Source organism: Theobroma cacao, chromosome 9, assembly GCF_000208745.1.
Source record: "Theobroma cacao cultivar B97-61/B2 chromosome 9, Criollo_cocoa_genome_V2, whole genome shotgun sequence".
Lineage (NCBI taxonomy): Eukaryota > Viridiplantae > Streptophyta > Magnoliopsida > Malvales > Malvaceae > Theobroma > Theobroma cacao.
This window is the reverse complement of record NC_030858.1, coordinates 1545706-1571983: the sequence shown is the minus strand read 5'-3', so window position 1 is coordinate 1571983 and position 26278 is coordinate 1545706. Positions and strand designations below refer to the sequence as shown.

Genomic DNA, 26278 nt, shown 5'->3' with positions numbered 1-26278 from the left:
ATGCCAGTTTAATTCGTTAATTGATATGACTGTTCAATAATTTTTACGTGAGATGTAATATTTGATTATAATTATAATCATTATTTATACTTAATTTTATCATTAAAAAGATCTCCATCATTCACTCACCAATATAATATGCCTCCCAATCCTAAAAATTGGTAAAAGAGAGTTAGTCATTTCCTTTGAGTGTTAGTAATGATTAAGTAGTAGTATTATCATCATTATCACACGTTCTTATTCTCTGACATGATTGTTACCAGACCCTTGCTCCATTCATACTTGGAAATTTGTGTTGAAATCTTGGGTGGCAATAATCATACATCCTCCACCACCCTCTTTACCTAGTACACATTATTTTCATAATTGCATTTCCCTTTTTCTATTTTTTTTTTTATAATTTTGCATCATTTCATCGCCAAATTTCATTAACAAGAAAGAAAAAGACAAACCCAATTCAAAGAAAAAAATATATCTTTGTTCTTATCAAATTAATTCACACCGTCAATATATCAAATATAAATCTTAATAATATTATTTTTCATCATTTATTAATTAAAAAATATATAAAAATAAAGTCATGCACGAAACGTTGTTGATATCACTCAAGCAATTAATTTTAATGTTAAATGGAAAAGCATGTTACAAATTTTTCATCCATTACTGTCTGATTCTATTGCCAATGGGAAAGTAATATTTTACTTGTTTTTAAAGTTTTTGAGTTGAATTCTCACATTTGATTGTCCTAAAAAGTTTCCAAAAATGGACCCCAGATTCATACCATGATTTATATGTTAGTAGGAGGAGAATAAAAAAAAAAACATTATATGTTTATTTGGAGGAACATGTTTTGAAGAATAAGCTTGCCGGCATGAGCATGTCACAGGGGAAAACATTAATGTATGGGTTTATAAAATTAATTAATGGTCGGTTGATTTCTTGTTACTCATCTTCCCTCAATCAATGCAAATCATTAAGGTTGCTTCTTCCTCCCCCACTTCTCTCTCCTTTCTATCTCTCATGTCGGATCTTGGCATGCTCAACCCTCTTTCTCTTTTTTTCTCTCTCCAGAAGGGATCTTATACACTGCCTATTCACATAATATTTTTAAAATTCTTAAATTATTTAACGAAATTTAAATAAAATTTTATTTTTTATTACGATCGATAAATTTTTTTGTTTTTTCAAGCAAATAGGTCGATTAAGTATTTGATATTAATTAAAATGTTATTTATTATTTTTATACATATATATTATTGATATAGTATTAATGTAAAAGATAAAAATGACCCGTGATCATATTATCGTACTAATATAAACTTAATTTCTATATATGAACATGTTGCAGTAGAAGATGATGATTGTGATTGTAATGCTAGTAAGCATCATATTGTATCCACAAGCACTCAAAAAGTGTACATAAGCAAGTTGTTGGGTCAAAAAATCAACTCAATGATCAAACCCATATTGGGAGCAAGCCCCAATGGAAACAATGAGATGAACTTAGACTTAATCTTTTTATAAAGGTTGATTTAGGGTCTTTGATAAGACAAATATGGTCTTGTTTTATTAGTCAGATGCCCCACTTTGTATATGGCCTAGATTATTGATTCCAGGGTGAGATATACAATTAAGTTTGGTCCCATTTGTTATGTTCTTTTTTTTATTATTTATTTTATATAAATTAAAAATAATTTTCAATTAAATCAATTCAAGTTATTATTATTATGTTGTTTGGTCAGAATTTTAAAAGGTTAAAGGTCAACAAATCCAACTGGCAACTGCCCACTATTTCTCTCAGGTTGCATTGAATCTATGAGTATATCTTTGATGGTACCTAAATCTGCCCTTTCTTTTTTACTTGGATTACAGAAATAATGTAAAGAAAAAGGCTCATTAATGGAACAAATTAAACAAAACTATGTTACAAAAATAAATTAAGGGTTGAATATTGCATATGGTGAACAAGAATCTATAAACAGGCTGATCACAGTTACTGTTATTTACTGTTGAATTTCCCCATGAATGTGGCATAATGCATGGCTGATCACAATCAAACTACTGCAGAAGTTGACTAGGAGAAAAAAGAGAGAATACAATCCATTGGTCAAGGTAAATGTAGTGTAACAGTTTTGTTACTTTGTGAAGAAAGAAATTTACCCAAAGAAAGCCATTGATGTTTTCCATTTTCAGCAAACAAGAAAGGGGAAGAAGCCTAAGAAGGGAGTGGATCAGTTGGAAAAGAAACCAAAACTTGTCAATCAGGGAAGAAGGAAAAAAAAAAAAGAAATGAAAAGATGATCAACACTCAATGAAGAATCATTGAATACCCACCAACAATCACTGATAAATTCACCAACCTAAATTTATATTTTATAATATAAATTGTATTAAATTCTACTTTCATTTATGAAGCTCAATTTTTGACAGCTCCAAACTGCCATCTTGCCTTCCCAATATACCCTTGTCTCTGCTTCTCTATCTCACTCTCTCCTTCCAAAGAACCTTACCTTGAGACATATTGAGTTGTGATATTATCTTCAGGGCAAAACAAAAAAAAAAAAATTACTGCTAAGACAGATTATGCTTGGGAAAGGAATGGAGCTGTTTATGCTCTGCACAGAGACAAAAGTGCTTCACTTGGGTTGTTGTTTGTTTTGTTGGCTCTGATAGACTTGCAAAGCCAGACAAGGTAAGCTCACATCTCTCCCGAGACACCCAAAACTTCATAATTCTCGAAAAATATGTTCTTTTTTTGTAAAAGCTACCATTCATTCTTCCAAGAGTACTAATCATTTTGTTGGTTTCTTACAGGCACTATTTTTGGATTTTCTGGCCATCACGAGAGCTCCTATAATCACCTTGTATTTGAAACCCCAGAAAACCGCTCAAAAGTTGTTCTTGTTGGCGGTATTGGCTTTTAATGGACTGTGCACAACTTGGAAAAGTGTTGTCTTTGGTTGACTCAGAACTAGTTATGATATGGTGCCGGTGATTTGAAGTTTAGAAGAGATAGAGGCTTGAGGTGGTTGAAGGTGTTGCCTTTCCGTGTCTTTCATCTTTCTTGTTGTCTCAAAGTTTTGACCTTTCTGGCTAAAATGGATTTTGGTTTCTTTGGTTCTGTACTAATTCTATCACTCTTCTTCAAGCATTTTACTTGTCAACTACCCAATACGGATGAGTTCTATGTTTCTGACTTCTTGAAGAAGATGGGCTCAAACTCTTCCTTGTCCTACAACTTCTCTGCTTCTGTTTGTTCATGGGAAGGGGTGCACTGTGATGCCAAGAAGGAGAATGTTATTGAGTTGAAGGCTTCAGGTTTAGGCCTCTCTGGTTTGATTCCTGATACCACCATTGGAAAGCTAACTCAGCTTCAGTCTTTGGATCTTAGCAATAACAATATCACCGCTTTGCCTTCAGATTTGTGGAGTTTAGGCTCAGTTAAGAGTCTTAATCTCTCCTCCAACCAGATTTCAGGGTCTCTCCCTAACAATATTGGCAACTTTGGTCTGATTAAAGTTATTGATCTTTCTGGCAATAATTTCTCCGGGGAAATTCCTACGGCTATAAGCTCCTTAGTTAATTTGCAGGTTCTTAATCTTAATGGAAATGGATTTCAATGGAGCATTCCGAGAGGAATTCTGAGTTGCCAGTCTTTGGTTTTGCTCGATCTCTCTTCAAATCGTTTAAATGGTTCCTTGCCAGATGGTTTTGGTGCAGCATTCCCTGAGCTGAAAATGTTAAACCTTGCCAGAAATGAGATTTCTGGCCGAGACACGGATTTTGCGGAAATGAAGTCTCTTACAAGCCTTAACATTTCCGGGAATTTGTTTAAGGGTTCAGTTATGGGTGTGTTTCAAGGGCAGCTGGAGGTGATTGACCTCAGCAAGAACCAGTTTCAAGGTCACATTTCTCAGGTACAATTCAATTCTACTTACAATTGGTCTCATTTGGTTTATCTAGACTTGTCGGAAAATCAGCTTAGTGGAGAAATTTTCCAAAATTTGAGTCAAGCTCAGAATGTTAGGCATCTAAATCTTGCAGACAATGGATTTGTTAGACAGAAATTCCCAAGAATTGAAATGCTTTTGGGTTTGAAGTATCTCAATTTGTCTGAAACCAGCCTCATTGGTCATATTCCTGGTGAAATTTCACAACTGACTAATTTACATACACTTGATATTTCATCAAACCATCTTACTGGCCAAATTCCATCACTGGCTAACAAAAGCCTCAAAATATTAGATGTTTCACACAACAATTTGAGTGGAGAAATTCCTATTTCTATCTTGGAAAAACTCCCATGGATGGACAGATACAACTTCTCTTACAACAACTTAACCCTTTGTGCTTCAGGGTTCTCCCCTGAGACCTTCAAAACCGCCTTTTATGGGTCATTAAACAGCTGTCCAATTGCTGCAAATCCCATCCTTTTCCAAAGAAGAGCCAACAGACATAAGGGGTTTAAGCTTGCCTTAGCTTTAACCTTCTCCATGGTCTGCTTGCTTGCTGGGTTGCTATTCCTAGCCTTTGGTTGCAGAAGGAAGTCCAGGACATGGGTAGTTAAACAACCCTCGTACAAGGAGGAACAGAATATTTCAGGTCCCTTTTCCTTCCAAGCTGATTCAACCACATGGGTGGCTGATGTTAAGCAGGCAACATCAGTCCAGGTAGTGATATTTGAGAAGCCACTACTGAACATCACGTTTGCAGACCTCTTGTCTGCAACTTCAAATTTTGATCGTGGCACTCTACTAGCGGAAGGAAAATTTGGGCCTGTTTATAGAGGATTTCTTCCTGGTGGAATTCATGTAGCTGTTAAAGTTTTGGTTCATGGATCAACGTTGACAGACCAAGAAGCTGCAAGAGAGCTCGAGTATCTTGGTCGAATCAAACACCCCAATCTTGTTCCGTTAACCGGATATTGCTTGGCTGGGGATCAAAGGATTGCTATTTATGATTACATGGAGAACGGGAACTTGCAGAATTTGCTACATGACTTGCCACTTGGTGTTCAGGCTATAGAAGACTGGAGCACAGATGCCTGGGAAGAAGACAACGATGGGATACAAAATGTTGGCTCTGAAGGGTTATTAACAACCTGGGCATTTCGACACAAAATTGCCCTTGGCACTGCACGAGCATTGGCATTTCTTCATCATGGCTGCTCACCTCCAATAATTCACAGAGATGTTAAAGCTAGTAGTGTTTATCTTGACTTAAATTTGGAGCCAAGATTATCTGATTTTGGATTGGCCAAGATTTTTGGAACTGGTCTTGAGGATGAAATTGCCCGTGGATCACCTGGATATGTGCCACCAGAGTTTTCTCAGCCTGAATGTGATGCCCCAACACCAAAATCTGATGTATATTGCTTTGGTGTTGTTTTGTTTGAGCTAATTACCGGGAAAAAGCCAATCAGAGATGATTATACAGAGGAGCAAGAAGCAACTTTAGTGAGTTGGGTTAGAGGATTGGTGAGAAAGAACCAAGGATCAAGAGCGATTGATCCTAAAATTCGTGATACAGGGCCAGATTACCAAATGGAGGAGGCCCTCAAGATTGGATATCTGTGCACAGCTGATCTTCCTACCAAGCGGCCAAGTATGCAACAGATTGTTGGCCTTCTCAAAGATATCGAACCAAGAGCTCCTCAATGAAAATCAATGAATATAAGTTGTCCTCGTTTCTTTTTCACTAAATTTGTTCTTTTTCTACCATGAGTTTTCCCTTATGCCACCACGGGAGGGGATGTACAGTAATCGTTAAATTATGTCTTGGACTCTGATGATATCTTTCTATTCACCTCTCCGTTGTTGGCATCATAGTTTAATCTATAATTTTATATACACGAGTTTGATACTTGAAACTTGAAGATAGAATTCAGCTTTCAAGTTTTTCTTATCCTCTCGGCGGATAGCACTCACATTGCATTTATCATTTATACAAATAAAATCAATCTGAAACTTGTGTTATTAGACCGGTGAAGTAACGGAGTCTTGACTTATGTTTCTTTGTCCCTCCAATTGCCAAGCTTTGAATGCTTTGCTCAGGCAGTTCTGGCTTGTGGTCTGCCTAGAGACAGATGCTTATGCCTTGTATGATAAGCAAACCCTGTATGTTACAGCATCTACATGCATTCTTCGAAGGGTATTTTTCTTTTGCAGTTATTTTTATCTGGTGTGGATCTGGAGGTAGTTGGGAGCACGTCAAGCGTTAATAGTTGGTCGTGGACCACTGCTTCAACCATTAATGAAGAAATGGTGTGCGGCTACATGAAGCAAAGAAATTGTGACTTTTGCTTGTCAAAATTCAAACTGCCTCTTATAAATAAATCCTTCATTAGAAAATTTATTGCTCATATAGTCATATTAAGGATTAAAATATCTGTTATACATTGCGGAAAAAAGGTGGCAATGATGGAGAGAGGTTCCTACCACAATTTATAAGACATTTACGCCTGAACAGCTAAAAAGTTAAAGATCAGATGCTTGCTCATGAACATTTTCCCATGCTTGAGAGTTTCCTACCACACTAGATACGATCATGGAGCATGTTTTGCTCTTTATATTAACATCCCATAGTCATATGCTAGAGAATTTTCAAAATAGGTAGCTTAGTTGGTTTGGTTGAGGAGGACCTTTTTTGACTTTGGCTTTCAGCATGTGAAGGATGGAAAAGGAAACCACTCCTGTTTTTCCAGGAAAAAACCATTACTTACACTGGCAGTATAGAGGCTAAAAAGAAGTAGAAAACAGAACTCAGAAAAGGCTGCATTGTTATAAAATTCAGCAAGTATCCACCCAAAGTGAAGAACTGGAGATAGCAAGTTTCTGCCAATGCACTTTTGCCATGTGTTAGAAAATTACCCTTCATAAAGAACAGAATAAGTATATTTTTGTGCTTTGACATCATGGGTTGGTGTAGAAAAAGCTGCCTTTCCATTTTGCCTGCAGAATTTCCACACCCGCTTGGGAGTCCTAGCATCATAAAGAAATTGGTATAAGATCATTTAAATCTGTTGATATAGATGGTTTTGACTCCAAAATTTATGCATCACTTGGTGGGTGTAATAATTATCAACAAAAAATCATCATGGTCGGTAGATCATGTGTGCCAAAAGGTTTCTGCTTGTTCCGAAACTCTTATCATTACCTGGACTAACAATCACTGGGACTGCAACTACATCTTTAGACTATTCTATCCTGTCAATGTATGAGTTTAACACATTTTCAAGATTGACTGTCATTCACCTTTTGAAATACAAGGCTATTTTCGTTTGATTCTCATACTTCATCTTTTTCCTTGTCAGATTAGGAAACTAATCTTGCCTGGCAGTATCTTCCATTGGAGGGCGCAAATTCCCAGTTTCCATGACTCAAAACTTGGCCTTTTCAGCTATCCCTTGACCTATGCAAATCCGTGAATTTACAGTGGTCAAGGTAAATAATATCTATGGGGGTTGGCATGGGGTGAAGTATGACAACCTTCTCAAGAAGAAGGTGGTCCAGGGGGCAGAATAGATTTGATACGGTTTTTGAACAGATGAGGGTACAAATTCCCAGTGGGGCCTCATTTTTATGGGTCACATATCTCTAAATTTTTCTTGAATTAGAGAAATAGAGTAGAGGAATTTAATAAGTGGTCCAGGAAAAAAAAGTTCATTAAAAGTTTGGCTTGAACTACTAGTGTTTTTTTCCTTTTTAATGTATCTATTGGGCTTCCTTGGGCAAAATTTATTCACAGTTTGTTTCCTAGCAGCCACAGATCCAATAGTTGTTCCCTAAATTTTCTGATGACACTCAAAACTATAAAGCCATGAAAGTGAAGGGATGAGTGATATACTTCTCTTACGAACAGCTTTTCTATGTCTATACCCTTTCAGAAATAACTTTAAACCCAAGAATATTTCGTGTATTCCATTTCATATAAACTTGACAATGTACATGCAGAACAGAAGGGGTGCCTATTTCTTTCCTCAGTACAATGATTCTTGCAACAGGCTGCTCATATCTTTGCTTGGAAAAGAATGTTATCCTTTGCGGGCTAAAAAGGGCTGCAGCTTTTTCCACATCTGTTATACCTTAGCTAGCCGCTTTACTCTTCGGCAGCTTATGATAGTTTTAGTTGCTTACAGAAGAGTTTTCATGGGAACTTTTTTTCACATCCTGACAACCCATTCAGGCACTCACTTTCACAGACATGGTGATTCCCCCCCTCCCTCCCTTTTCCTGTAATATCTTTATCCCTGCATATCCTCCAGGATGGTTAGTCAACTTGTTAAAACCAGCCTAGCTTTGCCCTTTTCCCAATTTCATCTTCATAGCACCACTGTGGCTATAATGTTTTCTTTACTAAAAAGGCAGAAGAAAAGAAAAAAGTTTGCTACATTTTCTTATATTTGTGTTGCTAATATGATAGCATATGATAAAGATGAATCGATAGCTTGACTTCATCGACCCAAAATAGATTAAAATGGTTTGAATACATTCTTTCTCTTTTTGCCAGCTGTGGATTACAAGTGGACGGTAGCATTAGCATTAGCATTACCTTCTGTGTTGCAGAGCAAGAATAACGGCCATATTCCAAGAATAAATGTGAAATCCCATGGACCCTTACTACCCATACCTGCTCTCAGCATCAGATCCTCTCAATGAACCATCTTTACAACATAACTATCCCCCAAGACATTTAAGAAAAAAACATGTTTGCAACAGAAGACAGGAACCACTAAAATTGGGTGTTGAGGAGAATCACAGGCCAGTTCATTGATCCCAGGGAAAAAATGAGTAGAATAAAGGAATAGTTCAAATAAACAAAAAAGTCAACATGTAAGAATCTGGATTTTTGTGAGATAAACTAAAGGCTAAAGCAATCCTACGGCCAGGACAGATTCTTTAGTTTAACCATGGTTAAGAGAAACGAGGCCCCTCTACTTTGCTTTGCCAACTCGTCAAAATGGGAACAATAAAGGAACCAGTGACCTCCACTGGCCTTTCTCTACGTGAAGCAGAGAGAGAAAGGGAGAGAGAGAGAAAGAGAGATGTCGGACGAGGAACATCACTTTGACTCGAAGGCGGACGCTGGAGCCTCAAAGACCTTCCCTCAGCAAGCTGGTACCATCCGCAAGAATGGTTATATCGTCATCAAAAACCGTCCTTGCAAGGTCATGATCTTAACCCTGTTCTCCTTTGTCATCAACCTTGTATCTGGATTTCTGTTTATTTTTCGATCATCCATGGTTATTTTCTCTTTCTGTTGATGATTGATTATGCATCTGCTTAATGGGTACTCCTTGTTTTCTTGTTTTTAATTTCATGGTATATGATTGGCCTTGTACTTTCTTAGAATTACTGTGTTGGCTTAATTTGAATACTTAGAAAATGGTTGATTGATGCTTGCTGCTCTGTAGGGAGAGTATACTCATTATCGTTATTCAAAGATCTTTTAGACTGGAGCAGACAAAATCATGGTTATCAAATTAAGCTTTTGAAGTACTTCTGTGCTGATTGATGTGTAGACAGCTTAGTTTACACTTTTGTGCCAGCATATCTCTACGGCATTAATTCCCAGAATAATTCCTTTTGTTGAACAAACATTCACATAGTAAAATAATATCTGCACTTCATTCTGATAGCAAAAAGGCTCTCCTTTCTTTGTCTTTGTATGAGTGATTCACTTTTGCTGTCTTCAGAATCTGTAATCTGTTTGCTTTGCACTTTTTCCCCAAACTAAAACAGGTTGTAGAAGTTTCAACTTCGAAGACAGGCAAACATGGGCATGCAAAGTGCCACTTTGTGGGCATTGATATCTTTAATGGGAAGAAACTTGAAGATATTGTTCCTTCATCCCACAACTGTGATGTAATGTTATTCTTAAGTTTTGATGTTTGCCTCGTAACACTCCCCCGTCTCTCTCCCAACCCTTCCCAATTCACTTCTTTCTTCTGCATAAGCAGCTAATTGCTCGTGTTCTATCGTCTGCCACAGGTTCCCCATGTTAATCGTACTGACTATCAGCTGATTGATATCTCTGAAGATGGTTTTGTAAGTTGTCTTTTGTGCATATGTTCATAACTGTGAATCAAATGTTGCCTAACTATCAGAAATGTCCTGTAGGTGAGTCTCTTAACTGAAAACGGAAACACCAAGGACGACCTGAGGCTTCCCACCGATGAAAATCTGCTTAGCCAGGTATACCACGAAGGATATTTTGATTAAGTTTCTGCAGCCATTTTCATATCTATAACCCACTTTTTGACAAGTGATTAAATTTTTGTTCATTCCTTCCTGCTTACAGATCAAAGATGGGTTTGCTGAAGGAAAGGACCTCGTGGTTACAGTCATGTCTGCAATGGGAGAGGAGCAGATCTGTGCTCTTAAGGACATTGGTCCTAAAAATTGAATATATGCTGCTATAGCTTTATTTGCTAACACAGAGTTTTACGTATTTATGCATGTATGCAAGAAACCCTTATTCAGATGGTATTTTAACATTGTAATCTTTAGGTTTGTGGAAGAACTGCTGATCCCTGGATGAAGGGAACTTGTATGAACAGCAGGATGGAATTTATATATAGCCCCTATTTCTATGTCATATTCATTAATGCTTGGTTCGGTTTTAGCATCAATTTCAGGCCTTTGAGATCTCATATTTCCTTCAACATGATAAAAATCAACTGTAATTTAGTAGAATTATGGATGTATTGATCTGGCAAACCCAGAAACAGAGACCCAAAGTCATGAAATCAATCCCTTTAAGCAAAAAGTAGTAGCACAAAGTCATCTCTCTTTGATAGTAGTTAATAACTAAAAGCTCTTCACAATTTCAATGTCAGATTTTCAGTATGCATTTCCTTGTCATAACCCATTCTAACATAATCTAATCCAGAACAAAAACCAAGTAAAATTCTTGCACAACTGAGGCAACTTAGACAAGACCTGTTGTAATCTGAGATTACTCAAATATCTTTAAATCCTCCTTTTTAAATTGATAAATTTAACATCTCTTTGAACCTGCCATACAATCAAACCTATGCATCTTTTTATATGTCACAAGGTAGATGCTAGCAGCCATTATACAACAACGTCTTCAACAGAAACTTATCATTAGGATAACTTAGTCCCAGGGGCAGTGCCATAGATGTAGGATGCAAATCCCCAGAAGGTTATAACCAGAGAAAGGATCTTGAAGCCGCTCATCGGGTCATGTAACAGGATGACAGCTGCAATGCTTGTGAGTGGTACCCTAACTGCATTAAGAACACCAGCCATGACAGTGGAAGCCAAATAAAGCACAGCAGTGCCTCCTAACACACCCAGCTGAAAAGTGATTGTACCCCAAATGAGAACCTGATTGTATGCAGATTCCCCACCCTTGAAAGTTTTAGCCTCAGATACCATTCCTTGAAAATCCTTGTTCACTATGACCCCTATAGTAGTAAACACAAAGGCCAAGAAAGAAACCATGACTTGTTGCTCCAAAACAACATGGAAGGACCTTCTACCTAAGAACTTGACAAATATCAACTCTGAAAGAGCAAAGATAAGGCCATGTAGTGCTGATGCCAAGATATCCCAGACAAAACCCCAAATATATTGGCTGTTACTGACACTGGCATATCTGTCAGAATCTGAATCCAATGCAATTAAGGCCATGGCAGCAGTTATTATCACAATAGCATTTATCATTGAAGCATTCAGTTTGTTCTTCACAATCAGAAAACCAAACAGTGCAGAGAACACTAGGGATGATGATGCCAGCAGAGATGCAGTTGATGCTGGGAGATAGGCATAGGCATATGCATACATGAGATTATCAGCAGCACTTAAAAACCCCAGAAAAACATAGGAAAGGAACAGGTATAAGTTGAGAGGAGAAGGAGAAGCATTAAAAAAGAGGTATGTTGGGAATAAGATCAAAGCAGGTATTGGCCACCCAGCAACTGCTACCCATGAAATGATCCACTTGCTGGTTCCCCCATTAGCATAATAGACTCGAGATAGAAGGCTTGAAGCAGGAAAAGCCACAAGCATTCCCAAACTGCTTAGCAACAGAAGAACCCAATGTGAAATTGGCTTGCTTTTGTATGCTTCCCGAGCCATGGTTTGAAACTTGGAAACCCATACTAACGGTGAAAAAGAAATTCCTGATGAGACCTCCTCCTCCATCCTATCCCCTAACATGAACCAAGAAACATAGAATTAAAAAGACAAGAAAATTCAAGTTGTTCCTCTGTAATTCTAAAGCTTAGACGGCCAAGACAGATTAAAACAACAAACAATCCAACAACCAAAACCTGCACAAAAGGAAAAACAGAGACAAACACAGTAATTTGAAACACCCAATACCTACTTAGAACTCAAAAACATGAAGAACTTTATCGACCCAGACCAAAAGGTCCAAAACCCAACAAGAATTATACTGAACAAAAACAGTGAATGTGAGAAGAACAAAGAACGAACCTTCCTCCAAGAGCTGTTCTTGCATTTATGAATGAAAGTAAGAGTTGACACAGTTCCAACAGGTTCCCAAAGTCTTTCCTTCATAGACTATTTGTTTGTGGAAATCTGGTCTCCATGTGAATGAAATGTCTAATATTAATCAATATATTAACATTTCATATTTTTCCACCATTTTTGTTTAATCATTTCTTAGTTGATTATTTATGTGCGGCTGCAAAGCTGTGGACAAAATGTAGGTGAGCGCCGAGCAATGACCCAAGGCCATGGGTGCACCCCATTATTAAATTAGAAAGGTCCCAATCCTAGAAAAATATATGAGCCAAAAAATCAATTTTGTGATTCACATTTCCATGGCACCTTTCTTTTTCAGGCCCTGAATAGGAGACCCATTTCTGGTGGGCAAATCTCATACCATCTCGAGGCCGACACTCGCTCTTCCAAGTCTCGTGGAAAGTAGGAAGCTTAAAGCTGGTAAGTGGTAATTACCTGTCTACAATAGAATGTACATTTTCAATACTCTTAAGATCATTGGGACATTGTTAAATGCTTAACTTTATCTTGATTTCTTTTTAAAAAAATTTATGTTTTAATTACTAAATCAAATGTTGGGATTCGTTTCAAAATCTTCTTAATTGTTCTAAAATGCACCCTAGTAATCTCGTTCAGCAATGCTTAACCCCCAAAACATCCCATGTCCCTATTAACTTCCACCAGTTCCAACTTTCCATTCCACTGCCTTGGTCCTCTCTGTATTCAAACATGTCATTTGACTACTATTAAACTGTCCATTTCTTCTCTACACCAACAGATGAATTACGTACCAATGGCAAGTTTTTCTTGGCAAACATCATGCTTTGGTCAGAACAAAGAAAATGTTGAAGCAACTTTTTCCCAAATTCAATTTTCTTCGTCTTTTGAAATGACCAGTGATTATATCGAATTTCATATCAATCAGATTGATATAAAATAAAACGGGATCATTATTATTTTTTATTTATTTAATATTAATATCTTGAATTGAACAAATGGCAAAAATCCTGTTTTGGGCTTCTGGCTTATCAACAATTGGGCCCTAAGCATTTTCTCATATTGGACTTGGATGAATATTCTTCTCTCCCATTACAATCAACTGCCCATTAATTAATAGAATAAGAAAATAGAACGAAGGAGGGAATCTTGTTCCTAAATTTTGATTCTCTTTTACTAAGACACTAGAAAGATTCTCGCACGTGTCAAAGATGGGCATCCCTATCAAGAAAGCGGCTTAATGAAACCCTTTTTTTAAGTATAAAAGTGATCTATGAAATTTCACATCACCGACAATAATAAAACAAAAGAATTTATTTATTTAATTCTCATTTTAAATGAGAAATATTTTAATGGTTGAATATAACATTACATGGAATTTTTTTTAACTACTCTTTTCGGGTTTTTCGTTATTATTGAGTTTCACAATAAATATTAATTGGTTTAAATTGAAAGAGTAAATCAAAATTGATTTAATTCAATTAATTCAGTTTTTTTAATTTCAATATTAATCGATTAGGAATGACAGTCTATTTAATTATTTCACTCGACAATTGAACCAATCAAAACATTCATCATTGACAGAACATTATTTATATTTTTAAAATATTCTTATTCAAATCGAAATAAACCGATTGAACCGCTTATTATTGACCATAGATCAATCATTGAATGCATTAATGTTTTAGTCCGAATATAAATATATTTTAATGATTTATTGGATCATAAAAAAAAAAAGACTAGTCAACAGTAATTTTTCTAATAATATAGTAAAATACAAAGTGGTATTTAAAAGGAGGAATGAGACATCCTTTCTTGACATGCATTTTGTACTAGTTTTTATGGCACATTTTCTGCATGAAAATGTAACAATCTATCAATAATAAAAACAGTTACAATTAGGTTAGCAAACTGCCAAAACCCTGAATCAAAATCAATGGGACACCATATTTTGCTCAAGATTTTAGGGTTTCAGATCCTTCAACATTGTACTTTGAAATAAAAGACATCCAAACGCTTAATATTTTTTAATTTTTATATCTTGAAATTATTTGTTGTGATTCTTTTTTTTTCTACATTATAAAACGTAGAGAGTTTTGTATTTCTTCTGTGAAAATAAAGAAAAAGATGAAAAGGGTATAAAATTATTATTACCTTGATGTATTTTAAATGTTAAGATTTATTTTTTTATTGCGTTTAATTAAATTTTTATATTTTAATTTTAAAATAAATAAAATTTTATAATTAATAATTAATTAACTGTTATTAGTTAAAATACCATTATACATGTTACAATATGTTATATTATCATTTATTATGATTTATTAACATGTCATATCAAAATCACGTGATATAAAATGATAAATGATTTTTTTATCAATGACAGTTAATAAATTGTTTTATCGTAAAGATCTATTTAAGTTAAAATAAAAATATATGCTTTTGATTGAATATAATAAAAGAATAATAATAATTTTATTTAAAATTTTTAAATAATTTAGAAGTTTTTTTCAATATTATATCAAAAGAAAAGCATGTAAAATTTTAAATTTGTAATAATTTTTTTTTGTTTGTCATTCAGAAATTTCACGTAGACCGTTACTAGGCCCCAATCTTATGACACATTAAATTTTTATGTTGGGAATAAGAATCCAAATTAGAAAAAATTGGAAAAAAAAATTAAAAAAGAAAAGAATGGGCCACTTATGTCTGGGTCAACAGTCCAAGCAAAAAAGAAAAAAAAGAACCCAGCAAAACGGCGTGCATGAAAAGAAAGTGTCAAGTCAACAAGATCGACGGTGATCCGCGCAGCGAGAGTAACGGAGAAATCGACGGCGTTTTCGTTACACAGAAAAACCACCTGGGAAAGAAGGACGAGTCAATTCAAGTCAAAGACACATATACCCTCTCTCTCTCTCTCTCTCTCTCTTCTTANCCCCTCTCTCTCTCTCTCTCTCTCTTTCCTTTAAAGCAACCCTTTCTCTCTTTCTCTCTCTCTCTCTCTCTCCTATGCCTAATCTATTCCGATACCGTTTCGCCTTATAATTATTAATAAAACGACACGTACTGTTTTTCTTGGCCTGAAAAAAAAAATTCTAGTATCGGACTTAAACAAAAAAAGGGGAAGCAGGAGAACTCTTTGCTTACTTTGCTCTCTTTCGTTCTCTGAGGAGAAATCGGTCATGGCTGAGACAGAGAGCCAAGCGCAGCAGACGAAACGACAGGAGGACCAGCAAAAAGACGATTTAGAAGGTGAAGAGGAGGAGGCGGAGGAGGAGGAGGAGGAGGACGATGAGTTGGAGGAGGAAGAGGAAGAAGAAGAAGGAATGAGTCGAGCGAGTGAGTCACAGGGTGCTGGAGCGGCGCCGTCCAGTGATGCCGAGTTGAGAGACTCGCAAACCCTAACGAATGATGATCGTTGGGAAGGTAAGCTTTTTTTATTTTTGTGAGTGTTTTATGGAAGAATTTTGGTTTATTTAAAAGAAAGAGTGTTTTTTCATGGTGGAATTGTTTTGAAATGAGTATGCGGTGATCTCTCAGGTTTGCAGGTGAATTCTTCTTCGGAATCGAAGGAAAGAGCTGAATTTAAGGTCAGGACTCTAGTTTTTTAGTTACTATAATCATATTATTACTATCATTTTTTTTTAATTTTCGAAAATTTGCGATTATGGTGTTTTATTGTTCTTATTTTGATCTGTTTGCTTGAACTCCACTCTTTTTGTTTGTGTTACTCTACGCTTAGTTTGGTTCATAATAGGTATTGAATATGAAAGCAATTTGGAACAGTGTTTGTAGGGCGTTTCTGTTCTTTACAAGGGAAGTGAAATTAGATTTCATTTATAGTGTATGGATTGATGACTTTGTTGCCTTAAAAGTTTTTCTTTTCATGCTATCGTGCCCTGAAATTATGTTATTGAATACTTTGCACCTTATCTAAATATGCCGAGTGACATATAGAATGCTTCTCTTCTCCCACTTTACCCTTGCCATCATGTGCGGTAGTGTTTTTCCTTTTAAGGATGTGGGAGGTTCATGAAATGACTCTTAATTAAGGAGTAAATTTCTTATCATATGTTATTGATTATCTTAGAGCCCATTTCGATGTGCGGGGCAATGCGGTGGGAGCCCCTCCCTACTGCACTGGAGCCATATATGCAAACAGGCCTTTAGTGTTGCATAAGTGGCCAATGAGGCCCTTGCTCTTGTGGTTAACGAACAAATTAAGGTCCTCAGAATTCACAAGTTAAAATTCCCACCCTGTATGTGTGTGTACATCCACACACACAAACACCTCAAATTCAGTATGCTCTTTTGTTATTAGAAACTCCCTTCTTTAGAAGCCAATTGAGACCTAATCTCTTAGTGACAATATTAATGAAAAAGTCTTGCAAATTTATGGGTTATTGTGCATGACCTCAAGGCTCTAATTTATTTTTCATATAAAAGTGTAGGCTATGATAAAAAATCCTATATCAACTTCAATGGCAAATACATCAGCTAAAGGATGCTGAAACCATACCTGCAAACATTTTAGTCATCCTATTAAAAGCTCTGCCAGTTATAGCTTGAAGCGTTGTTGACTTTTACTATTTTAATGATGATATATGTTTTCCTTCTAGTTAGAGCATTGAATGAGTTCATCGAAACAATTACAAAGAAAATAATCGTCCTATATGTGGCCATCGATTTTTCTGGGCCTGCATGCCTTACCAATTCAGTTTCTCCTAAAGAAAATGAAGTAATAAATTAACAGAAATGAGAAAAGGACATATGTATGGTTAAATTTCTCTGTGATTGTACTGTTCTTTCTATGGAGTTCTTCCTTGTTTAATTTTCTTAGGAGCAAGTTAAGGTAGCCCAGCAAGAAGTTTTGCCTAGTTTGGTGGTCCAGGGTGCTGAAGCTCAGACACAAAATCAGCCCTGGTTATCTGTTTCTCCAACTTCTTTGCCACAATCGTCACCAACTTCTGTTGCACAAGGTGTATTATCTGCTCCCACTCCAACTCTACCAGAAGAATGCCTTTCAGATCAGAAGGTTAATGGTGCATCTGTGCCAGAAGCAAACTGGCAAACATCTTCTAATCTTAAAACAGTATCTGTTGTTCCCATTGTGAAGACACCAGTGTCTGATGGTTACAATTGGCGGAAATATGGTCAGAAGCAAGTGAAGAGTCCTAAAGGTTCTCGAAGCTATTACAAATGCACATTCTCTGATTGTCGGGCCAAAAAGATAGAATGCTCTGATCACACAGGCCATGTAATAGAGATTGTTAATAAAGGCATGCATAGTCATGAACCACCACGGAAACATAACTTGACAAGAGAAAGTAAGGTCGTATCATCTGCTGTGCCTATTTCTCGGAATATTGTTACAGAACAGCCCATCAGAATACCTAATGATTCTGATCTGTCAACATCTTCTAAAGATTCTGTTCAGGAAACAACTGTAAATCCCGAAAGAAAACGACAGTGTTCAAGTGGCTCAGATGGGAACGGTGATGTGCAAGTGAAGGAAGAGCATTTGAGTGAACCAGAGCCAAAAAGAAGGCAAGTGTTTTTGTGAATTTCTCTTTGCCTTTGTTTTTTTCCTTCATACATGCATACATATGTACATGTGTGTGTAATGGAAAAACCTGTCTGGGAATCTGGTTTTAATAGTTTCTCATTGTTTTTGATAATCAGGATGAAGAAAGGCAATGCAGTTTGTTCTGGTTCTGTTTTAAAATCTGGGAAAAAACCTAAATTTGTAGTGCATGCAGCTGGTGATGTAGGGATCTCAGGTGATGGATACAGATGGCGGAAATATGGACAGAAAATGGTGAAAGGAAATCCAAATCCCAGGTTGCTGTTCACTTCTCAGTATTTTTTGTTAAAAGGTTTTATGATTTTATCCCTTTAAACCATTACTCAATGTATATGACTGCTTTAGCATGTGGCTACTTTGTCTACTTGTTGTCATTGTAATTCTATGTTATGGTTGTTTGCTTCTTTTATGCCCTCAAGGTTTATTACATTATCTTTGTTTTATTGAAATATTGAAAAAATCATTCATCTGTACAATGGAGTTTGATGCCAATGCATTAATACGCAAATGTTTCAGTGATCTTTGATTCTTTGTCATTGCTTTTGGTCTCAGTGCTTGTAGCCGTTTAACTGTGCTTTGCAAAGCCATATAGGTCGATTTGTTTTACAATGTAGACATATTCATCTATACATCTCTACTGAACCAATGTAAAAACACTCTCTGAGGCAGATGTTCTTGCTTCTTTCTTTTTCTCCCTCAGGATGACCAATTTGGTGGCTTACAAGTTCATTCTTTGACTTAGTTGTTATGTTCCCATTTAATTCAAGGCATATGCTTTCTGTTGGTTTTATTCTGATCTTTTGATTGAATGAATGTATTTCTAGGAACTACTACAGATGTACTTCTGCTGGGTGTCCTGTTCGTAAGCATATTGAGACTGCTGTAGATAATACAAATGCTGTCATTATAACATATAAAGGTGTTCATGATCATGACATGCCTGTACCAAAGAAGCGACATGGCCCACCAAGTGCTCCTCTTGTTGCTGCTGCTGCTCCTGCTTCTATGAACAACTTACAATTTAAAAAAACTGATGGAGTGCAAAACCAAGTAACATCAACCCAGTGGTCAGTGGGTACAGAAGGTGAATTGACTGGTGAGGCCCTAGACCTTGGAGGTGAGAAGGCAATGGAATCAGCTCGAACACTTCTGAGTATTGGATTTGAAATCAAGCCATGCTGAACTTAATGGGCATTTTATGTTGTTAACATCAGGCATGTCTCCATATAAAGTATTGATTGGTCAGGTTTGATTTTTCCTTGTCTTATTTGTAGTTGTTTCCTCGTTATTGCTCTAGTTTCCAGTGAGGCTGTATATTTTTCTGTTGCATACCCTCTCAATCTGTTTGGAACAAGGTAATAGTAGTGGAACAATATAGATTTGGTTGGCAACCCTTTTCTCATGATCTTCGTTGGAACCATGTTCCAATATCTCTTTTATATTTTCTTGTGACATGAGTCGGAATTTAACAGCGCAGCTATGCATGTTTGTTGGGCAACAGCATTTAGGTAACACCCAGTTCACAAGGCAATTTTTCTATGGTTGATCATAGACTATCACGCTGGATGCTGTTGGCCATTTTTTATGCTATAAATCAACTGCTCTTCTTCTTTCTTCTTTTGGCTGCATTTAAGTGATTATTAGTGGCTAGCAAGTCAGATGCAGTTGATTCAAGGTTTCTAGAGCCTTAACCTTTCCTATAAAACTAGTGCTGTGGGCTATATACATTCAAAGTAGGATTGTTTGGGCACATTTGATTTTAGTTATAAATAATACACCGAACAACTTTCTGTCGGCCTTTTTATGGTCACTGATTCTATTCTATGGAGGTGGTGGCATTGACCTAATCTTAGTTTGTCTCTTTTTGATGAGATGAGGAATTGATATGTTTATTTGTCCCCCTATTCTATTCCTATTAAAGGTTATTGGCCAATGTAAAAAATCTCCCTAGGAATCTGATTTACCCCAAGAAAAGTTGCTTCAAAGTTTCAAGTTTATTCCTTTTTATTGTCGAAAATCAAAAAAGTTTGCTTTGCCTGATTTGTTCTGTTTGACGAGATGAAAATTCCCAAATCCAATTTTGCTTCAAAGGATTTGCTACTTCCATTCACAAGTCAGAAGGAATTCATAAGGTCTGATATTTTTGTCAGAATCTCAATTTTGGTTAACTCCTGTCCTGATGATGGGTTATAGAAGATGTAGGGAACTACTCGGTCGGCAGCACGAAATATTGTTACTTTTAACTGTTATTTTCTTATTTTGTGAATCGGAGACAAGGCACGGCGCCCAACATTGGCTGGCTGGCTTTGGCCAGTTGACTTGGACGGAAGATATCATCAGGTGGAGAGTTTGACTGTTAAATTAATAGGGGAGACTTAAAATTTGCAAGAATGCATTCAGCTGGTTACTGTCCAGATCTAACGCAAAGCTTAGAAAGACAAAGCATGGAAGTTGTCCAAGGCTTTTTGTTTTTTGTCAGACAAAGCATCCATCAAAGCCATTATTATCTCAATAAAAGGAGGAAACAGAGGTACCCTACATCATTGGTAAATATTGGGGCCAACAGCACAAGCACCATGTCTTGTAAGGTGGAGTCCTCCCCGTCCTTGAGGACACACAAACATTTTGCCCCCAACCCCTTTATTGCCATCCATTAAAAGCAAACAAATGGACTTGTCAGTGTAAGTTTTAGCTGTCCAGCAACTTACAGGGTTTAGCATCCACCCTCAAACCAGTCCCCTCCCCCACCTATTAACCGTGTGGTCAAGAATCTGATGGCGACAGATCCGGTGGCAAAATCTGGTTTCCTGCAGCCCGCTGCTCCTGATGCCGGTGTCTAGTATATAAAAAGATGATTTCTGATTACCAACCTTTTCGACTATACAAAAAAAATTGTACATCATAACTTTTAAGACTTCCATGACAGAAAGGCCCCATCAACAGCACCTTCACCAGTTAATTTTTAATTTTACTTTTTAGAAATCTACAATCTAGAAAAATTCATGATGCATAGGTATTCATGGAAATTTTATACACAAAAACCACCTTCATTACAAGTCAATGTGGTAAAACTGATGATCGAACCTGGAGTGCCATCTGCCACCAAGCCAACATCATTCTGATGAGAAGCTCAATTCGTCGATAGCTATGGATAACTTTGATTCCATCACGTTATCGGTCTTTTTCTCTTCAGGCATATCTTTGATACCATTTTCCTCTTTTCCTTCTGCTGCTGTTATGCATTCCTGGAATCTGAAACAACTCGTGAGATGGTCGTTGGTTATTCCCGCCACTTGCATGAACGAGTAGATGACCGTGGGCCCCACACTTCGAAAGCCCCTTCTTACCAGATCTTTGCTTATGACATCTGCTTTTGGAGTTTTAACCGGAACCTGGCGAGGATATCTGAATCTGCTAACTATAGGCTTGTGATTCACAAAACTCCAAATATACTCATCGAATGACCCGAATTCATCTATAACCTGGCATCATCAAAACCTGCAAAAAGTTAGTTGCAATGGTAATCATAGCCACTATGGAGAGTGCAATCATGGTACTTACTTCTATAGCAAGGACTAGTGGTTGATGATGGAAAGTAATTAAATCATATGAATGAGTTGCGATTTACCAACTAAGCAAGCTGGCATCTACCGGATAGGAATAATTAAGTTTCCTTACTCACAAAATAAAATAAATATATAGGATCAAATTGTATATTGTAGTCTTGTGGTTTGTCCCATATGATTCAAACATATGCCTGGAGGGTTTAGGACCACTATTTAGCTACTTTTCACCTAACCTGCTCAAATAAGTGATTACTAAGCACCTTTTATATTTGTCTAATTACTTGCAAAAACTAGAGAGAACAATGTAAGTGGTCCCTAAAGTTGGGTGTAGCAATCAGTTCAATGAATTCTGCGTCAGGAGATACGTGTAAAATAAGCTCAGTAGTACAGAAGATGGCCAGAAGCCTGCTATTATCTTGCACGACAATATCAAACTATATCTTCCACCACATAAACAACTTCAGTAGAGCAGACTTTGTTATATTCCATCTAGTATACAGACTGTTATTAGTGTATGCCGCTTACAAGTGATTTAGGGAGCACATGAACGAGCCTTCTCATGCCAACCAAGGTTAAAAAAAAAAGGTGAAAGAAGAATGAGAATCTACCTTAGATATTTGGCGCGCATTCTCGATGATAGCTCGCAGCTTTAGTTCTGATAACAATGAACTTGCGATGCTACCAGGTGCTACTAACTTCTTCTCATTCAATTTTGATACAGCAACAGGATCAAAATCCACAAAAACTTCCCTGCATAAAAGATAATTGTAAAGAAAGTATAATAAATATACTTCAGAAATGAGTCTGCTTATTCTGTGGAAGTAAGACAGAACTTCTGTGGGAAAAATACCTAACTATGTGCCTTTTGCTTAGTATAGCAGGCCATGTAAGTTCAGACAATGCACCCGAAAGCACAAGCAGCTCAAACAATTTCCTGCATGCAGACAATAATATCAAGCAAACTACTCATCAGATGAAATTCTTTCTATCAGAGAGGCAGCCCTTTTAATCAGTAACCAGATGAAGGCAATATTGAGATCACGCACCTGTCGTCATGTACAGGAACTCCCCACTCTTCATCATGGAAAGCAACATAACTTGGATCTGATCCCAACAAACAAAAACAAGTCAGTAGAAAACATGAAATGCCTTCACAGCATCAAGGCAACCACAGTGAAATTCCTTCCTTTATTAAATGGAATAAAATTCCCTGCAAAAGTTAGGGATGACTTGAAGATGTAACCCCTAATAGATTGAAATAGTCTGATAGACATTCTTTCACTTTGAGTATAATGCCTGAACTTCTGAACGTGTAAGTAACTTGCATTCACGCTATTACTGCCATATAATGTATTTGGTGATAACTATGCAAAACTTAGAAATATCAAGTAAACGGATTGTGGATGAAGTGACAATTTAACCTACTGCTTGATTTAAATCATAAAAGTCTATAACAGTACTGAGTTACAACCTTTATTCATTAGCACTAGAAGCATGCTAAAGTAATTTCTTTTTCATGAATTAGGAAATTGTGTGGGCCAACTAATTTAACAAACTTCTTACTCAGAGTAGCTCCACTAGGTCTACTCAGGTCTTGGGCTGACAAAATGGTTTCAATCAGCGGTCAGCATAATATGGAGTTGCACTTGAATGAACCAGACCAAAACCATTTCACTTTGGGAACATATACAAGATAAAGCAAACTCACCCTGATGACTTGTCTCACTGCCTCAGTTCACATGACAAATCTGGCGCATAATTATGTTTTGGTTGTACTAAACCAATAAATCTTTGGAGAATAATGTATATATGACTCAGAAAATCTGGTTTCCACAAATACCGTAAAGTTTGGCAATAATAATAAGAAAAAAGAACCATTTTAGTCTAGCATAACTTAAAAAATTGAGAATGTCACCCTAGTTGGTTCATTTGGGTAGATGCTGAACCTCCCTAGCGCACTATGACTATATTCATCCAGCTAACCTCATACTGCAGATTCGGGATTGGAGAACTTGAAAGGCATAAATTATAAAAGGAATTTCTTTGTTCTTAGTGCAGAATCACAAAAATGATATCCTATTCCTAAAGCCTATGGCCATGGCCACCCCAAATAATTCTTTTCATTATGACATTTAGAAGTTATATGCAGGGTTTGGGGTGGAGGATTTGAAATAGATTGTAAACTAGCTGGAGCAAGGTTCTGCAGCTAATACTAAAACTTAAAGCAGTCTTATGAAGAAAATGTTAACACAAAACTTCACATAACAAATACTCAATCATGACCAAACACTGAGAAATTAGAGGACAGGACAACGCACCTGTATTTGGTGTCACCCAGGCACATCTCTTCTTCTGATGTGAACCATCAGGTGGTGAATCCAAACCACCGTCAGAAACAACGCTTCTCGGCTTTGATGCGTATGGCTTCCTCCTATTTCCTACACTATTTGACCGAATTAACCTACCAGTAGATGCTCGACTGTGAAATGAATCCGTGGAAGCATCGGATGAACAAGAAGCATTTAGTGATAAATTAGAATGTAATAACTGCTCGTGGCGGCGTAGCACTGATGGAACACTAACAGAATGCGTTTTTGGAGAAAGTGAATTGACAGTAGATGATGGAAGGGCTTTTTTCTCCTCTGCTACAGTGACCTCAACCGGAGACTTTTCAACCTTTCTCAAAGGCTTTGAAGCTGGTTTTCTTGCACTCAACGAACCCGCCTTGTTCCCTGCAGGTCCCAGTACGGGCCTTGCCTCAGAATCTGCCACATTCATCGACCTCATTCTTGGAGCACCGGACATTGATTATAAAATCTCTCAAATCAACTCTAATTATCAAGAGATCTCAGCTTTATCCTTTTGAACCTCAAAGCAGTCCCAAGTTTTCACTTTACCAGCTCTTCAGTTCACTCAAATCCTCAACATTGCCTATCCAACCCTCAAAATTATCAAAACCCACTAATAAAAATCAAGTAAATTCATCATGTTCTTCATAAATACCACTTCAAAAACACTTTAACAGCAACAACTGTATAGATATTTTGAACTTACAGTACACACATTCATCAACCATCCCCTTGAAAGCTCCCAAAACAGATCTCCCCACAAAACTTCTTCAATTTAAAATTCTACCACTCTAAGCTTCACTCAAATCCTCAAAAACCCAGATAGCTATCTCTCATTTCCATCCGAAACCCACCTCAGAAATACCCTCAAAATCCTCATCTCTTTTATCCTCAAAGTCTTCAAAAATCAGCTCAACAACCCTAAAAACGAATACCCAAAACAAAGTTAAACAAAAATGAAATCACTTTTTAAGAAGCGGAAGCTACAGGTTCAAACTTTGAAGTTCAAAAAACAAAACACAAAAAAAAGAAATGGGATCACGTTGTATATTCATTTAAAGCATTCAAATTAAGCCTCGAAATACAGAGATTCCATTCTGCATTGTGGAAAACGAGAGAGAGAGAGAAAGAGAAAGAGTTTCTGTTACCTCAAAAAAGAAAAAGTTTTTGGATTTTTTTTTTTGAAACTGTGTCGTTTTCAGTCACTCTCTTAAGAAAAAAGCTGACACATTTGCTGGCAATTCCATAGTTCCTTCCCCTTTCTTTTTCTCGAGAAAATCCGGGAAAGTGACCAAGAAAATTCTATCGGAGAATCAAAGAGCAAAAAAAAAAAAAAATTGGGTTCGATCTATGAGAACTGAACTTCTCTCTCTAACATAACTATATCTATAATTTAGAGAGAGAAGTAAAGAACCAATGAGTGGAAGAGAGAGAAAAGTAAAGATCGGCCTTTTTCTTTAATTCATTTGAGAGATGACCGGTTTATTACCTGCTATGCTCGGTTACTTTTGGGCCTCTTTCTCTTTTCATTCTCTGAAAATGAATTTGCTTTTTAGGGTTCATAATTCTCTAATTACAATCCCTAAATGTTTGTTTTTCTTTGATTTTTACGGAATTAAAACAAAAATGATAAATTTAACATATTTTATATTAAAATTTGATATTTTTTGAAATATCGATATTGAATACTTTCTAATATAAAAAATCACAAAAAATAAATTTATAATATGAAAATAAAAGATTTCGTTTCTAGACATTTTTAAAAAAATAAATAAAAAAATTGAGACGAGTATATAATATTACTTTAGATTACGGATTAGAGACAAGGAACAAGAAGATTTTGTAATTATATTAGCAAGATTTGACTTTTTGTGAAGGTTTAGTTAAGTTAAATAATGGAGTGAGTCCATTTATTTTTCTCAAAGAAGTTTACAACTGTATACATATATATATATAGCTTAATGAAGGTTTTGTGTGCCACATAAATCATTGGATAGGGATGCTGGTTTATGGAGAAAGGGTAACATTAAGCATTGCCAGGTTATCCTTGGCCATGGCAATGAATTTTACTTGTTCTGGTACCAAGATGAAGAAAGGAGGAAAAAGAGAAAAAACTTGCAATGCAAAATGTGATGGGATTGTTTAATCGAGTATTTATGAGTATTTAACTCGATTATATAAAATTCATGTATTTTATATTCGAATAAAAAATTTACTGTTCATCTTGAATTATAGTAAGACGTGGATATCACAGTATGAATAGACTGTAATTGAAATTGATTTTTGATA

The 26278-nt window shown here is 36.4% G+C and overlaps 5 protein-coding genes across 9 annotated transcripts; 3 read left to right on the top strand and 2 right to left on the bottom strand.

The window, feature by feature from the left end:
* LOC18587851 (probable LRR receptor-like serine/threonine-protein kinase At2g24230) lies at positions 1967 to 5904 on the top strand. The gene is made up of 2 exons (XM_018128379.1): positions 1967 to 2692; positions 2815 to 5904. The coding sequence occupies exon 2, from the start codon at positions 3099 to 3101 to the stop codon at positions 5658 to 5660; it is 2562 nt and encodes an 853-aa protein (XP_017983868.1). The 5' UTR covers positions 1967 to 2692; positions 2815 to 3098; the 3' UTR covers positions 5661 to 5904.
* LOC18587850 (eukaryotic translation initiation factor 5A) lies at positions 8963 to 10623 on the top strand. The gene is made up of 5 exons (XM_007011881.2): positions 8963 to 9166; positions 9741 to 9863; positions 9990 to 10046; positions 10119 to 10193; positions 10300 to 10623. Exons 1-5 carry the CDS (start codon positions 9044 to 9046, stop codon positions 10402 to 10404), a joined length of 483 nt encoding a protein of 160 aa, XP_007011943.1. The 5' UTR covers positions 8963 to 9043; the 3' UTR covers positions 10405 to 10623.
* On the bottom strand, positions 10743 to 12688 carry LOC18587849 (probable purine permease 5). 2 transcript variants are annotated; one of them, XM_007011879.2, is made up of 2 exons: positions 12465 to 12688; positions 10743 to 12178 (listed from the first exon to the last, which is right to left on the bottom strand). In XM_007011879.2, the coding sequence occupies exons 1-2, from the start codon at positions 12487 to 12489 to the stop codon at positions 11109 to 11111; spliced, it is 1095 nt and encodes a 364-aa protein (XP_007011941.2). In that variant the 5' UTR covers positions 12490 to 12688; the 3' UTR covers positions 10743 to 11108. The 2 variants fall into 2 exon arrangements, with proteins under 2 accessions (XP_007011941.2, XP_007011942.2); XM_007011880.2 differs by lacking the exon at positions 12465 to 12688 and adding an exon at positions 12355 to 12453.
* Positions 15470 to 19477, top strand: LOC18587848 (probable WRKY transcription factor 32). The gene is made up of 5 exons (XM_007011878.2): positions 15470 to 15917; positions 16032 to 16081; positions 17332 to 18038; positions 18174 to 18332; positions 18900 to 19477. The coding sequence occupies exons 1-5, from the start codon at positions 15674 to 15676 to the stop codon at positions 19255 to 19257; spliced, it is 1518 nt and encodes a 505-aa protein (XP_007011940.2). The 5' UTR covers positions 15470 to 15673; the 3' UTR covers positions 19258 to 19477.
* Positions 20451 to 25344, bottom strand: LOC18587847. Of its 4 annotated transcripts, none has more exons than XR_001929604.1 (6): positions 23960 to 25127; positions 22688 to 22745; positions 22492 to 22575; positions 22250 to 22391; positions 21121 to 21557; positions 20451 to 20911 (listed from the first exon to the last, which is right to left on the bottom strand). XR_001929604.1 is itself a non-coding variant. In XM_007011876.2 (6 exons), exons 1-5 carry the CDS (start codon positions 24444 to 24446, stop codon positions 21189 to 21191), a joined length of 1140 nt encoding a protein of 379 aa, XP_007011938.2. In that variant the 5' UTR covers positions 24447 to 25127; the 3' UTR covers positions 20451 to 20911; positions 21160 to 21188. The 4 variants fall into 4 exon arrangements, 3 of the variants coding, with proteins under 3 accessions (XP_007011938.2, XP_007011937.2, XP_007011939.2); XM_007011876.2 differs by having other exon boundaries at positions 21160 to 21557; XM_007011875.2 differs by lacking the exon at positions 20451 to 20911 and adding an exon at positions 25138 to 25344 and having other exon boundaries at positions 20955 to 21557; positions 23960 to 24910.

Excerpts from the sequence above, each read along its gene's own strand:
- LOC18587851 (XM_018128379.1), top strand. The coding sequence starts at position 3,099 with ATGGATTTTGGTTTCTTTGGTTCTGTACTAATTCTATCACTCTTCTTC.
- LOC18587850 (XM_007011881.2), top strand. The coding sequence starts at position 9,044 with ATGTCGGACGAGGAACATCACTTTGACTCGAAGGCGGACGCTGGAGCC. Across the intron at positions 9,167-9,740 it reads TCAAAAACCGTCCTTGCAAG|GTTGTAGAAGTTTCAACTTC; the intron begins GTCATGATCTTA and ends AAACTAAAACAG. Across the intron at positions 10,194-10,299 it reads ATGAAAATCTGCTTAGCCAG|ATCAAAGATGGGTTTGCTGA; the intron begins GTATACCACGAA and ends TCCTGCTTACAG.
- LOC18587849 (XM_007011879.2), bottom strand. The coding sequence starts at position 12,489 with ATGCAAGAACAGCTCTTGGAGGAAG. Across the intron at positions 12,179-12,464 it reads AGAACAGCTCTTGGAGGAAG|GGGATAGGATGGAGGAGGAG; the intron begins GTTCGTTCTTTG and ends GGTTCATGTTAG.
- LOC18587848 (XM_007011878.2), top strand. The coding sequence starts at position 15,674 with ATGGCTGAGACAGAGAGCCAAGCGCAGCAGACGAAACGACAGGAGGAC. Across the intron at positions 15,918-16,031 it reads GAATGATGATCGTTGGGAAG|GTTTGCAGGTGAATTCTTCT; the intron begins GTAAGCTTTTTT and ends GTGATCTCTCAG. Across the intron at positions 18,333-18,899 it reads AAAGGAAATCCAAATCCCAG|GAACTACTACAGATGTACTT; the intron begins GTTGCTGTTCAC and ends ATGTATTTCTAG.
- LOC18587847 (XM_007011875.2), bottom strand. The coding sequence starts at position 24,446 with ATGTCCGGTGCTCCAAGAATGAGGTCGATGAATGTGGCAGATTCTGAG. Across the intron at positions 22,576-22,687 it reads GTTCCTGTACATGACGACAG|GAAATTGTTTGAGCTGCTTG; the intron begins GTGCGTGATCTC and ends GTCTGCATGCAG. Across the intron at positions 22,392-22,491 it reads AGCAAAAGGCACATAGTTAG|GGAAGTTTTTGTGGATTTTG; the intron begins GTATTTTTCCCA and ends TCTTTTATGCAG.